The sequence below is a fragment of the Engraulis encrasicolus genome, chromosome 19 (assembly GCF_034702125.1).
Source record: "Engraulis encrasicolus isolate BLACKSEA-1 chromosome 19, IST_EnEncr_1.0, whole genome shotgun sequence".
Classification (NCBI taxonomy): Eukaryota; Metazoa; Chordata; class Actinopteri; order Clupeiformes; family Engraulidae; genus Engraulis; species Engraulis encrasicolus.
The window spans coordinates 37,141,240-37,153,739 of record NC_085875.1 but is presented as its reverse complement, the minus strand read 5'-3'; the positions used below and the strand labels follow the sequence as shown (position 1 = coordinate 37,153,739).

Below are 12,500 nucleotides of genomic sequence, written 5' to 3'. Positions count from 1 at the left end.
TTAATGAAAGAACATAAAAACGTTCCGTAAAAAACTGTAAAAAGCTAAGAATCTCAGCTTTCGAACAAGCCCTAACACATGTCTGTAGGAGAAGGAGATCGCTGGTTATTTATATATTTAGACCTATATATCTTTTAGATTAGGACTCTTTAGCTTAGATTCACCATGGCGTGAAAGCACAGGGGGACTTATCGCTAAAATTCTGGGCAAATTATTAGTTTGGGGTGTTTGGCTTTCTTATGGCATAATTTCATAAGATGCAACTTTGGCACTTCTGTTTGTGTTTTTAAAGTTATTTAGCCAACATAACTTTTTTGTTGTTATCAGGGCATCATGGGCACCACACACTTAAACTTGGGATGTCATAGCTAAGTCATGTCGGCTTTTTTCTGCTTTTAGCCGCCAACTCTTGTGCCATTATCGTGATTTGGCATGCTTTCCACTGGACACCAATAAAAAGTGTCTCACAAATACTCACACATGACATTTATGTCGGCTTATTTAGCTTTTGCGCTATTATCGCCGAAGGTCTGGTAGGCTATATCGCACGTGGGCTATATCGCCCGAGGTTGACCCCGCCTCCGAGCCTCAGCGGTGCTTGCTGGCCCATCGAATTCGACGGGCCAGGGAAAGCGGCCCTTAGCCCCACAACCTGGCCCGGCGGCCATCTTTAGCACCTAGCCCCCTTTTGATGAGATCACCGTCAGCCCGCTTTTGTCCGGGCCAGCCCGCTAGCTGCGGCCAGTCGAGTCGGCATGTCTCTCGCTAAGCAATTGCGTTTGTAGCACAACGTTGGTGTCACGATATTGAAACAGCTAGAAATGATACAGTGGATTTACCTCTCAAAAGTTTGTTTAGCCCTGCGAAATAGCCCAAAACAATAACTGACACTCCCCAACCATCCATGCACTGCCACTGGGTGATTCTTGGCGTTTCATTCTGATTAAATAATTAGGCTAAGTGAACGGCTCAAAGTAGCCCTACAGTATGTTGTCTTGTTATTACAAAAAAAATATATAGGACTATATAGGCCTATTACTGCGTTCTGGGTTGGGGACCGCTGCACTGCTGTAGAATATGTAGGCCTACTATGGGTGTTGGCCAATGAAAATTGTGCTTTTAATTTTTTATTTTGTTTTAGATGGTAGCCTAATGAAAGGCATGCTGCCAATCATCAACAATGTGACTAATATGTAGCAATGAGCATTGGCAAGTCACAGAAGGCATAGGCTAAAGCATGAACTATCACTTTGACATAAAACAATCAAAGGTGAACTAAACAGTCCACAGCTAGAGGACATGGAAATGATAAAAGAGACAGAGAGAACTGTAATTTGGTTACAACTTGACGGTTCAATTACCTGAACACAAATGCTATGCAGCCTATAGGCCTAAATGCATGAAACTTCATTATGACTCTATAGCTATGTCCAAAATGAACTGAACTTCCTTGGCGGAGGTCTGCGTTCTCTGAATGCATTTCTAGTTGATAATTCTTTTCTCTCTTTCTAACAGTGTGAAAATGTATTTCTTGAGACCAAGTGAAAATCATTTGTACTGTGATCATTTCTAGTGATACTGTCCAATTTCTGGAAATAGGCTCATATTACACATCCCCTTGAGTTAAATTATTGAGTTTTACCTTTCTCCTCCTGTATGTTCAACCGTTCTAGCATGGCAGTGCAAATTTTACCTCCATGCTAGCAGTTAACATTGAGTCCTATGAGACCAGCTGGCGGCTAGCTGGTCTCAGAACTCAATGTTAACTGCTAGCTTGGAGATAAAATTTGCACTGCCGTACTCGGAGAACGACAAGAAGTACAGGTAAAACAAAAAATAAGGGAAAGGTAAAACTCAATAACTTGACTCAAGGGGAGGTGTAATATGAGCTTATGTCCAAAAATGGGACAGTATCACTTTAATGTTACATATTAACTAATCTCAACCAACTTCACCATAAGGTTCCCCATTCTGAATGTTAAATATTAGTTATATATTAATTAAGCTCAATCAACTTCACCATAAGGTTCCCCATACTGAATTTTAAACAGTAGTTATATATTAATTAAGTTCAACCAACTTCACCATAAGGTTCCCCTAACTGAATTTTAAACATTAGTAAAACATTAGTAAAGCTCAACCAACTTCACAATAAGGTTCTCAATGCAGAATTTTAAACATTAGTTATACATTAATAAAACTCAACCAACTTCACCATAAGGTTCCCCATACTGGATTTTAAACATTAGTAAAACATTAGTAAAGCTCAACCAACTTCACAATAAGGTTCTCAATGCAGAATTTTAAACATTAGTTATACATTAATAAAGCTCAACCAACTTCACCATAAGGTTCCCCATACTGAATTTTAAACATTAGTAATACATTAATAAATACTATACATAATTATTATTAAATGATTTATAAGTAATTAACCATAGTTTAGTTAATATTAACACTTAAAAAATATTTAATTACAATGTATTAATGATTAAATAATAAGTACTTAGTTAATATTGAACTATAAATTGTAAACTACAACTAATAATTATAATATATTAAGTAATAATTAGTTAACAGTTTATAAGTCACTTGTTATGCTTAAGTTACTGTTGATATGTTAGTTAATTAATCATAAAAGTATTTTTTAATAATATATTAAGTAACTTATAATTATGTTCTATTAAGTGTTACAGAAGGACTAATAAATATATTTTAAAACTTTGTAAGTGTTTAGTATACACCTATATATGTATAGTAAACCTTTAGTTAACTAATAGTTAACTGTTTGCTAACTGTTTATTAACTGTTTATAGCGGAAGGTTATTGTAAAGTGCTACCATACACTTCTATAATTATATACTAATTTGCTAAAAATAATATTATTGCATTCAGTATGTGATTTGCTGGGGTGATGGGGGTATTGCCATCGCTTTTTGCTTTTGATACTGTCTCCTTCTACAATGTAGTTAGGATCTTACGCTGTAGAATCTGCATTATTTTCATTTTAGTTTCATGTTGCTGTTCAGTGTAATATTATATTCTATTGCACATTTCCACAGTCCCAGCACTCCCACCTGGTGATTCAACAGCTGCTGGGGCACCTGGATGCGAACAGTAAAAGCTCGGCCCGAGTGCGTGCAGGGATCGTACAGGTGCTGTCTGAGGCAGCGGTGATTGAGGCCAGCGGCTCCGTAGGTACGACAGGGGAGGGGAGGCCACCAGTGTTGCCAGATTGGGCTGTGTCCCGCCCGATTGGGCTGCTTAGGATGGCCATCTGAGGGTTAAAATGGGTAAAGGGTGGGTTTTTCTGCTAATTTATGGCCAGAAACCATTAGAGTGTAGCTCAATTTGGGCACGATTTAGTGCTTCCAGGCACGTTGTGAGCATTTTTTGGGCTGGAAATCATCAGTCTCATCTGGCAACCCTGGAGGCCGCACTGCACATTTACTCCACTAGGGGACTCTGTGGCTTCCAATATCACCTGCACCCGGGGATCAGCCTGTTGCCGTTGTTTTGTTTTGGAATTTGGAATTGTGTCACTCGTTTAAAATGCATGATACTAATAGTCATAATTTTTTGCAAGTGAATAGAGAGGTCCGTATAACAGCGCGTGGTAGGGATGTAGGCTGTATGTACTGTAGTTTTCACCTCTCTTTTCTATTCTGGGTTTCTCTTTTCCATGTAATCTACTACTCTGTATACTACAGTACTATACTACAGTGTTTCCCAACCTTTTCTGTCTCGCGTACCCCCTAAGCCTCTTAGTTGTGCCATGAGTACCCCCTAATTAATGTTTTATATCGCTTTCTCTGTCCTGATGATGATGTGACTGTTCAATACATTTGTTATAATAAAAACATTTTTCCAAGTACCCCCTGCAGTGTGCTCGCGTACCCCTAGTGGTACACGTACCCCTGGTTGGGAAACACTGCTATACTATATTAATACTGAACAAAAGTATTCCTACCGGTATTATCCTTTTAATTGCGTATTTATAGAACTTGTATTGTATCTTATGACACATTCTTGCTTTTAATGCATCAGTAGAGTTAGATGTTGTGTTAGTAGAGTAGAGTAGAGTTGCAGTACTTAATTGATCCCAAAGAAAATGACAATTGATCCCAAAGGTGTCTAGCTACCTACACATAAAACACAACATCGCAAGACAGATTTAAACATATTGCACACTCCTGCATACAAGAGTAGTAATATGCGTTATCTCAGCAGTAATGAGGAGGTGGTGTGCGCTGCCGTTTGGTGCTGTGTTGTGTGCAGGGCCCCAGAGGTGTAAAAGTACATTTGTGGTGTAATTACAACACTAGCACATGGCATTACATATCTGTAACACCATTTACTCCATTGTACCTAATGAGATAGATGGACTGTGTTGTTATTACTGTATATGTTTCTACTGGTTACTCAGATAAGTTACTTGTGTTTGAAAGAAACTGGGTGTCTTTTTTTAACTTTTACTTTTGACACCTCTGCAGGGCCCACAGTGCTGGAGGTGTTTAACACCCTGCTGAAGCAGCTGCGGCTGAGTGTGGACTACGAGCTGACGGGCGCCTACGACTACAGCAACATCGGCTCCAAGATCATCAAGGAGCACGAGGAGAGACAGCTGCAGGAGTCTGTCATCAAGACAATCGGTAATAATGTGTGTGTGTGTGTGTGTGTGTGTGTGTGTGTGTGTGTGTGTGTGTGTGTGTGTGTGTGTGTGTGTGTGTGTGTGTGTGTGTTAGTGGTGTCAACAATTATGGATTTGGCGATCTGAATCGATGCGGAGCATGGACGATCCAGAATCGATCCGGCAAGTTCCAGAATCGATCCGGCAATTTTTTAATTTACTTACATGGATATTTCGGGAGCAAATGACTGTTAAATGAAATAAAAGCACTTCAAAACATTGCAAGACTGTTACAGACTAATACAGAAAAAGGCCAATAAATTGTTGCTCAGTATCTGACTACTTGTATTGCCTCATCATGACTGATTAAACATTTGCTTTGCTTTCAGTAGAAATGTAATGCATTGCAATGCATTGTAGAATTGAATCGGATCGGATCGGATCGGATCGGATCGCATAGAATCGAATCGAATCGAATCGAATCGCTACCTCCCGAATCGTGATCGAATCGGATCGTGAGGGCAGTGCCGATCCACACCACTAGTGTGTGTGTGTGTGTGTGTGTGTGTGTGTGTGTGTGTGTGTCTGTGTGTGTGCTTGGATCAATACTTACTGGAATGTTTAAGTTCACTACCATGTGGGCCGTGACACTACATGAAACCTGATAGTTTGGATATTGAGCAAACACTGAAAGTGAAATCACAGTAACATTACGTATATGCTGAGGAAATGTAGCAGCAGCATTGGTGCAAAACAATAAACACAGTGCATGCTACATGCTAAAAAGGATTATGATGTTTATGCTAAAAAGTTTATGATGTTTCTTCTCCATAATAAAATGAATTGCGATATAAATTTACAAAAACATATTATTGTTAGTAGTTATCTGCCTTTGCAACGGAATTCTCTTTTCTGATTGGCTGATGGAGTGATTATTAAGTCCATGGAACCGGTCAAGCGTCTATCACGGCGCGTGTAACTTAGACGCGCCTAGAATCTCCGTTTGGAATGTCGACGCTATCATGCACATGATCTACGGAACATTCAAAAAATCACTCCGTCGGCATTCCAAATGAAGATTCTAGGCGCGTCTAAGTTACATATGTGTGATAGTGAAGCGTCTATCTTGCTCACCAGATTCTGGTGCAGTTGTCACTTGGCATGGTTCTCACAACTTTACAGACAGGTATAGATTTAAACAAAATACCCTACCCTAACGGCAGATAAGCAGGATAATGACCTCCGAGGTGGACTGGTTCCATGAAGTTGATGTCTTGGCGAAGGCATGTCGCCCGAGTTCTAAGCCTCCGTCTCACCATTAACTCTGTGGTACCAGTCACCTCGCCGGCCGTTATTCCTTACTTATTATATGGTGTGACGTCATCGGTCGAATGCTCCATTCATTTCAACGGGGCTCCCCAACGTTCGCACGTCTGTTATTTTTCGATAACGGACGGGTTGGTCTATAACAGACCGCTGTCAATGGCAACAAGACTTTTCACTGCTAAAGCGACTTTTCAATAAGACTCTAATCAGCTGCTGTGATAGACAACACCTGTTGTCCTGGCTACCTAGCTGTTGCTTAGCGTTGTTCCACCACAGCCCTTCCTAGAGTATCTGTGGTTCCACAACGGCACTGTTTTGTTTTGCGCAGCAACAATCTTTTGACATTAAAAACTATAATAGACTTAACATTAAATAGGCCTAAAGAAATGTCCCCGCCATGTGTGAATCATTTAAGTATATCCATATAATAAGCGGGTTAACTTTCGGCGAGTCGGTCGCTTTGTGGAATCCGCTCCGCGTCGGGGTCTAAAGATTCTCTCTGTCGTGCTGCTATTCCACGGTAGCGACCTTCTCGCCGAACGTTAACCCTTACATAATCATCTCTCCCTCGTTCTCATTCGTTCTTTCTCTCTCTCTCTCTCTCTCTCTCTCTCTCTCTCTCTCTCTCTCTCTCTCTCTCTCTCTCTCTCTCCCTCTCAGGTTCGTTTGCGGGCACGCTGCCGACCTACCAGCGTTCGGAGGTGATGCTTTTCATAATGGGGAAGATCCCTGTGCCTGGGATGTACCCGGCCCTCGGCTCGGCCAACACAGGGTGGGAGAACCCTCTGAGAGCAGACTTGTTCATGTACTGGCTCCCTCCGCGTCCTTCGTAGTAGACTAGACTTACACGCCTAGCGTAGGAGCCTAGCTATAGGTCCTAATGACCCATAATGTAGACTAGACACACCTATCGTAGGAGCCAGGGCTTGACACTGGCACCTGCCAACCGGCCAAATGCTGGTAGAACTTGGCAGTGGCTAGTAACAATTTCAGTCTCACTTGCCACCTTGACGGATAACTTGTTCTTTGGTGTGACAAATCACAGTAGTTTCGCCAATTGTTTGTATTATAAACGCAAGCCTATTCTAAAGAAAAAAAACTCAGAACAAAACTGGCTAGCAGAAAGGCTAAATGACTAGTGACTCCACTAGCCACAGTGGCCGGGGGACAAAAAAAGTTAACGTCAAGCCCTGGTAGGAGCCTAGCTAGGTCCTAATGACCAATAATGTGTTGCAAAAATCATCACATCAGCTGTAGCAATGACATAGTTAGTGCAAAGGGCAATTTTTGAAGCAACCATGCACGGATATTATTGGAAGCATATGATGCATCAGTGAATCAGTGATCCACCTTCCACTTGTTCGTGAACCTATGCATTTATGTACATCCATGTTGGAATCATTTATTGGTTCCCTGTTTCATTGAATTCCTGGTCCTTTTGCTCACTGGTTCATGAATCAATGAGTCTCTGCTTTACAAATCAGTTCATTGGTTCATTGACTCATGAACCACCAGTTCCTTGATTCATGAACCACTGTTTTTTTATTATTATTATTTATGGATTTATTGGTTCATTAATTTCATTTGTTCACTGGTTCATTGGATAGCTAATTAATTGACCAAAGTGATTGGGTAAAATCACAAACTTCAAGAGTTAACTCCTCCAAACTATAATCTTTTTGTCCATTCAGCTATTACAGACCCTCTGTATGAAGAAAATGAATACAAGATTAGGGTATAAACCAGTCTGTGCCTTTATGAGGGCAAAGCACAATAATGACATGTGACAGTGCCACAGTACACAGTGCACTGGCGCTTTTTCAGGGCCATTATTGTTGAAGACATGATGGCTTTGGGGGATCAATCTTGTTCTTGTTTCAGCAGCATTTTCTTCCTGTCTTGCAATAGACTACTCTGTCTGCATTTCAATTTAATGTCCCAGTTTAATTCCAATAGTGGTGCCAGAGTGTTTGTTCATCTCATGAATAAATAACCGCCTTTGTACTTCGCTAAGTGAGTGAGCTTCCAGGCTACACTGTGAAAGAGATGCAGTCTGTTATGTGTGCCTCAGGGCTGTGTGAGGCTTGGCAGGGATGTCTGACGTTTTTGTGTTTTTTTCCCTGCTCTCTCTGGTAGGTTCGAGGGCAGCCGCATGATTCAAGTCATGCTACTGAAGTCACTCTTACAGGTATGTCAGTGTTTTGTGTCTTGAATGTCCTGAAAAAATGGTCTCAATGGCTTTGTTTACATCATGTTATTAATTCCGAATGAATCATTCAGAATCAAATAATTTTGTTTAGGGATGTCCGATAATATCGCCTCGATAGTAGCATAAAAATGTAATATCTGTAAATAACGGTATCAGATTTTTGCCTATAATAAAGCCGATAAAATAATACTTGAACTACTGTGACGGTCATGAAGGGACCGCACGCTTTCTCCATCTCCCCATTTGCCATCACACGCACACATACACATGTCACGGTCGCGGACAAGACCGCTCATCGATTTAGTGTAATGCTGCCAAAATATTACAGAAAGAAATGAAGACTCTCTCCCTCTTTCCCTCCGCCCTGTCTGTCTGGCTCCAGGTGACGGTGGGCTTCCAGACCACCAACATGCTGACAGCCCTGCCCACCTCCTTCCTGGACCCGCTGCTCTCCTTCACGCTGATGGAGGACGCCGAGGTGCGCCTGCTGGTCCTGGAGATTCTCATCAGCATCATCGATCGCCATGACAACCGCCTAAAAATCTCCTCCATCAGGTCTGCTTGTACTGCAAGGACAGAAGCGCTGAACAAACAAATTAAAATCTCTATGGCACTTAAAAAATAGACTTATTCATTAACTTTATCACTTTTATATCAGGTGGAAAGTATGATTGAAAGACGATTGTTATGTTATAAGAGTTTTGATTATTCACAATTTCAGACTAGACTAACTGACAATAAAATCCTCCAAACTACATTTTCCCAACTGGCCTATGCTATTAACATGAACCCTTTTTGTCTGCTGGTGTTCAGTATAATCGCAGATATCGCAGTGCTGAAACTGAAGGTGGATAAATGCTCCAGACAAGACAATCTATTCATGAAGAAGGTATGTCTGGAAAACCTTTTTGATTTTTTGTCCTTTGTTTTTTTTATACACTTCAAGATTTCCTTAAAAAGAAATGTTGTAAAGTAATGAGCCTGGACCTGGTTAATTAATATTATGTGAATGTTTTGTTGCAACATAATCCGCAAATATCAGTGTTGAATAATTTACAAGTGAATTAGTAAATATCAAAATCTAGTTGATCCAGTTGTTAGAACTCTACCCTTACCATGTGTTGCCTGACAGAACTGAAGTAAATAATACATGTCCGCAACACTGTTAAAGGAACAGACCACTCTTTTTTGATGTTCACATATTTGTTGTATTCCAAAGCATTATTCATGAATGTGCATATCATTTTGGTCTATGTGTTTGCATTGGCCCGTTTAACAGTATGGCCAAATTAGGCAAAGTAGTGCAAGTCTATGGTACAAAATAAAACATCATCAAATGTACTTATAAACCATTTTAAAATGAATGTAAAATTCACCAGAGTGTAAAACGGCAATTTAATTCCGTCCAGTGATCACTTGTGGCTTGATGCTAAAGATACCAGTTACTTCCAGTGATTATGCTAAGCTATGCTAATAATTCTGATCCAATAAATCTTTGTACCGAAAACACTGAGAAGAAAATGATATGCACATTCATGAATAATGCTGGGAAACACTGCAAATATGTGAAAATCAAAAAAGGGTGGTCTGTTCCTTTAATGCTCCCAGTTGTTCAATGGCACAACGTTTCGGACCTTAGTTATTTTATTTTGTCCCGCACCTGTCCCACTTCTTGCCTACCAGAACTCCCAGAGGTTGTATCGACACATCTACCTGGTCTGTAAAGAAGAGAACAGCTCTCAGCGCCACTTTGAGTCCCTCTTCTCCCTACTCGCCCTGCTGTCCATGGAGCTGGCCAATGAGGAGGTGGTGGTGGACCTCATCAGGCTGGCCTTGGCCTTGCAGGTACGGTACATGGCACGTTGGCTTTGGCAAGTGTAGAATTCTTGCACACCTCCTTTGGTCAGGTGCGTAGGAGTGGAACCCCTGGGTCACCAACGTTAAAGACAAGAAAGCTCCCGCACACTGTTCACATTTGCGAGGTGACCGAAACGGTGACCAAACCTTGCAAATGAGAACAGTGTGCGGGAGCTTTCTTGTCTTTGATGACAATGGTGGCTTTGGCACAAGTCACTGTAATGGCTTTGGCTTTTGTTTTAGCTTATGCACTATCAGTGTTGCCAGATTGGGCGGTTTCCCGCTGCTTAGGACAGCCGTCTGTAGGTAAAAATGGCATTTAGCAGAAAAAAACCTGCCCAATTTTTGGCCATAGAAATCAATAGAATTGAGCGGGATTTAGTGCTTCCAGGCCAGTTTTGAGCATTTTTTGGGCTGGAAATCATGAGCCTGATCTGGCAACCCTGTGCACTATAGGGATGCTTGACAGTGCCAGGTCTTGGTGTTTGGGTTCTTAGCAGGGGCAGCAAGAGCTAGCATGGCTCACCCCACTCTCAAACAAAGGATCGCTGCATCCATCCGAAGGTTGCAGATAGATAGATCCAAGGGCAGCCAGTATGGAAGGAGGTGGGGTGGGGGCTGATCAGTGAGAGGGTGCATTCCAATATGCGGACTTGCGTCCTTGTACCAGGAAGTAATATGTCATGATGACATCACTGACAACAGCATTATATTGCAATATCTCGCAAAAGCTCAGTTGTAAAGTCATTTTCTCATTTGCAAAGTGGATGGTGAATGAAGAGTAGTCCCCCAAACAACTGTTGTGGCTAGGCTGACAGCGGGGAAACTTAATTGTTTTCTTCACGGATGCGGGGCATCAGCAAAACGTGAGGCCACAAACACAAGAGGAGGACGCAAGGTCGCATATTGGAATGCACCCAGAGAATGGGGTCTTTTTGTTCTGTTCACCATCTTGCCCTTGGTTGTTTCTCTTGCCAGGACTTAGCAGGCGAGGAGTCGCTGCCCGTGTACAATCGCTGTGCCATTCATGCCCTCTCAGCGGCCTACCTGAACCTCATCTGCCAGTTGACCACCGTGCCAACCTTCTGCCAGCACGTCCACGAGGTTTGGGCTGATTTTATTATTCCACAGAAATTCTATTTCCTCATTAAGTGGCTTGTTATTATACCCTCTTAGAAACAAATGTGTATAAAATAGAAGTAGAAGTAACTCCATGATGTAAGTACAATTCTAGTAGCTTGGTCTTACCATACTAATTCATACATACCAAGGGTCTGGAACGGCTGAATTGAGAATGGATTAGTGGCTAAAGGAGGGGTGAGCAGTCACTAACGTTTGGTCATGACATTGAAAAATGATTACTAGTGGTAGTGGAAGTGGAAACTCAGTTGAGGTACTTAGCACTTAATATGGTGCATGGTCGGAAGTCACCCACAATTTATAATGGAAATATCTTACATATGAGGTGTCGAAACTAAGCGAAGGATTCATTAGGTTGAGATACAGGAGTAAGCTACAGTAGTTAGCTACTACTGCAGTCTGTACTCATGAAAGTAGCTAATTAGTTAGCTACAGCGCTTTCGTTCAACGCAACCCAGGGTTTTTTATTCTTCTTTTACTTCTGCTTCTACTTCATACACCTCTGCTTAGAAATGTCACAAATTGTGTAGCAGTGAATAAGTCGCAACTTGCCGTATTGCACTAAGCAGACAACAGTTTCCATATAGTAAGTACAGGGTGATGTTTGTTCCCTTTCTGTCTCCAGGTGATTGAAGGTCGTCAGAAGAGCGTCCCATATTTACTGCCAGAGGATGTGTTTGTGGAGAAACCAAGGTCAGATGGCTTTACAATATACCTGAATGTTTCCTCCTTGTATCTCAGTCATTAGATGACTCATGTCTTAGTGGACTTTCAAACCATTTCGCAAACCGGTGCCATTTCTTTGAATTGAAACATTGTGATATTGTGAGCTGGTCAATATTGAGTCTTGTCTTTTTTATTCCTGATACCTCTATGCTGATGAATAGCTCGCCTTTGAGTTACTGCAAAGAAGAAAACAAACATTGGTCTTGTGCGTTCCCACGCCGTCTTTCAGTTGGCTGTGTGCATCATCTGAAGACCCCGTGAATGACGAAAGGCAAAATGATTTATTTTCCGACAACATCCACACACAGTTCATGTGTGTGTTTTCTCCATCTCTATCTTTGGTGTGTTTGTAACAGTGTTAATTTTGTCAGCTTTTTTTAATTTAGTCGTAGTCTTAGTCACAATGACGAAAATCAATTTTAGTCTTAGTCATATTTTAGTCATTGCCTTCCCAATTTAGTCTTAGTCTTAGTCTAAATGACGAAAATCAATTTTAGTCTTAGTCAATTTTCATCAATTTTCATCATTTTCGTCATTTTAGTCAACACTGTACATTACAGAACTTCTCCACACACTATTAACATATATCATTGACTGTAGAGAATAAACCTT

The 12,500-nt window shown here is 41.2% G+C and overlaps 1 protein-coding gene across 2 annotated transcripts in view; it reads left to right on the top strand.

Annotated features, from left to right (window-relative positions):
- efr3ba (EFR3 homolog Ba (S. cerevisiae)) overlaps nucleotides 1-12,500 on the top strand; it is a 48,263-nt gene that overhangs the window by 28,378 nt on the left and 7,385 nt on the right. For both annotated transcript variants that reach the window (XM_063184301.1, XM_063184304.1), the window contains 9 exons: nucleotides 3,063-3,198; nucleotides 4,494-4,652; nucleotides 6,617-6,728; nucleotides 8,093-8,144; nucleotides 8,548-8,720; nucleotides 8,979-9,054; nucleotides 9,849-10,010; nucleotides 11,001-11,126; nucleotides 11,788-11,855. In XM_063184301.1, coding sequence (XP_063040371.1) covers nucleotides 3,063-3,198; nucleotides 4,494-4,652; nucleotides 6,617-6,728; nucleotides 8,093-8,144; nucleotides 8,548-8,720; nucleotides 8,979-9,054; nucleotides 9,849-10,010; nucleotides 11,001-11,126; nucleotides 11,788-11,855 — 1,064 coding nt within the window. The remainder of the gene's footprint in view (nucleotides 1-3,062; nucleotides 3,199-4,493; nucleotides 4,653-6,616; nucleotides 6,729-8,092; nucleotides 8,145-8,547; nucleotides 8,721-8,978; nucleotides 9,055-9,848; nucleotides 10,011-11,000; nucleotides 11,127-11,787; nucleotides 11,856-12,500) is intronic.